This window comes from Auxenochlorella protothecoides (genome assembly GCF_000733215.1).
Source record: "Auxenochlorella protothecoides strain 0710 unplaced genomic scaffold scaffold49, whole genome shotgun sequence".
Taxonomy (NCBI): domain Eukaryota; kingdom Viridiplantae; phylum Chlorophyta; class Trebouxiophyceae; order Chlorellales; family Chlorellaceae; genus Auxenochlorella; species Auxenochlorella protothecoides.
This window is the reverse complement of record NW_011934252.1, coordinates 10,759-12,649: the sequence shown is the minus strand read 5'-3', so window position 1 is coordinate 12,649 and position 1,891 is coordinate 10,759. Positions and strand designations below refer to the sequence as shown.

At 69.8% G+C, this 1,891-nt stretch overlaps 1 protein-coding gene across 1 annotated transcript in view; it reads right to left on the bottom strand.

Annotated features, from left to right (window-relative positions):
• The window catches only part of F751_4156 (Putative peroxisomal-coenzyme A synthetase), a gene marked incomplete at both ends in the record, with an annotated part of 8,292 nt that overhangs the window by 1,816 nt on the left and 4,585 nt on the right, over positions 1 to 1,891 (bottom strand). Inside the window, 4 exons of the mRNA XM_011400498.1 lie at positions 526 to 834; positions 985 to 1,035; positions 1,259 to 1,582; positions 1,857 to 1,870. Coding sequence (XP_011398800.1) covers positions 526 to 834; positions 985 to 1,035; positions 1,259 to 1,582; positions 1,857 to 1,870 — 698 coding nt within the window. The remainder of the gene's footprint in view (positions 1 to 525; positions 835 to 984; positions 1,036 to 1,258; positions 1,583 to 1,856; positions 1,871 to 1,891) is intronic.

Genomic DNA, 1,891 nt, shown 5'->3' with positions numbered 1-1,891 from the left:
GTGGTGTGGGTGGGGGGGGGGGAGGGATTGAGTGGGGTTGGGGGAGGATTGAGTGGTTTGGGGAGGTATTGAGTGGTTTGGGGGAGGTATTGAGTGGGTTTGGGGGAGGTATTGAGTGGGTTTGGGGGAGGTATTGAGTGGGTTTGGGGAAGGTATTGAGTGGGTTTGGGGGAGGTATTGAGTGGGGTGGGTGGGGACATTGAGTGGGGGTGGGCTTGGGTGGGTGGAGTTGGGAAGAGAGGAGGAAACTGCGCAGGGGACAGGTAGACTTGAACCCGCGGGAGAGCGCGGCTTCGACGAGGGCGTAGGGGTGCCAGGGGGAGCGGGGTGTCGCCTGCTCACACTCCATTGCGACAGTCGTGTTTCGGACCCCGCGCGCCATCCGCCTGCCCAGGTCCCGCCGCGTCCATCCAGCCCTTTTCCCCTCCCCACCCCCCGTCGCACCACCAAAGCAACACCCACTCCCAAGCCCCTTCCTTGCCCCCCCCAACCTTGGAGTGCATCCAGGAGCTGCCCGGCGACCACGCCGGCGTCGCCGCGCAGGACGACGTGGCTGACGCGCGCGTCACGCTCCGACGGCTCCACGTCCACCAGCACGAACTTGACGTTGGCGGCCCACTTGGGCGCCTCGCCAAAGTGCAGCTGCCAGTTGAGGCGCGCGCCGAAGACCAGCGCCACGTCGGCGCCGGCCAGCGCCAGGGACCGTGCCGCGTTGGCGCTGTGCTCGTACGTGTCGGGCACCACCCCCCGCCCCATGGCCGTGCCCAGGGCCGGCAGCCCCGCGCCGCTGGCCAGTGCGCGCAGCGGGCCCTCCGCCCGCGCCCAGGCCGCGCCCTTGCCCACCACGAGGAGCGGGCGCCGGGCGCCGGCGAGCAATCTGGCCGCGGCGGCCACGTCGGCGGCGGGCGCGGCCGGGCGCGCGGGGCGGGCCTCCTCCGCCGGCGGCGGGGGAGCCGGGCCGGCCGGGGCTGGGGCCATGAGCACGTCGGAGGGGACGTCCACATAGGCGCCGCCGGGGCGCCCGCTCACCGCCGCCTGCATGCGTGGGGTGGTCGTGTGGGATGGGAGTCGGACAGGAGGGAGGGGCGCGGTGTGCGAGGGATCTGGGGCGCCGAAGGCGCGGGCGCCCTGGCCTGGGCGCCCGCGCACCCGTCTGCTCTGGTTGGAAGCGTTCTGACTTCTCACTGATCTGACCCCAAAGGCCACGTGGCCCCCCCATCCAGACCCAACCAGACCCCTCCTCCAACCCTCCTGTCACCTTGAAGGCGGCCTCCAGGACGGCGGGGATCTCGCCCACCGCCCGCGCCTGACCCGCAAACTTGGTGTAGGGCCGCACCGCCGCCACCTGGTCCAGCTCCTGGAAGGAGCCCTTGCCCACCTCGCCAGTCTCGCAGGACCCCGACAGCAGCACAAGGGGCCAGGTGTTGACCTGGGCATGGCTGAGCCCCGCCAGGGCGTGGATGACGCCTGGCCCGGACACCGTCAGCAGGACGCCGGGGATGCCAGAGAGGTAGCCGGCGGCCGCCGCCGCGTACCCAGCCGACTGCTCGTTCCGGAAGCTGATGAAGCGGATGCCCACGGCCTGAAGATGAGGCGGAGCGGATGCGGGAGTCAGTGTGCATGGGAATGCGTCTGGCAGAGCGGTGGGGATGGGGACCAACCGGACCCGTCAGTGTGACCCTGTGGTGCGGCTGGCGGGAGGAACCGCCACAGAGCCTCTCCGACTAGCTGTCAGACCAGAGATGTTGTCAACTTATTGCCACTGCTGGCAGGCCCATCTTTGAGTCTCTTGTGCAGATGCTGTGTCTCCTGTCCTCCTTTTCCCTGCTGCCACCTGCTTCCCCATCGAACCCCACCTCTGGACCAAGCCCTGCAGAGCATCGCCACCCCT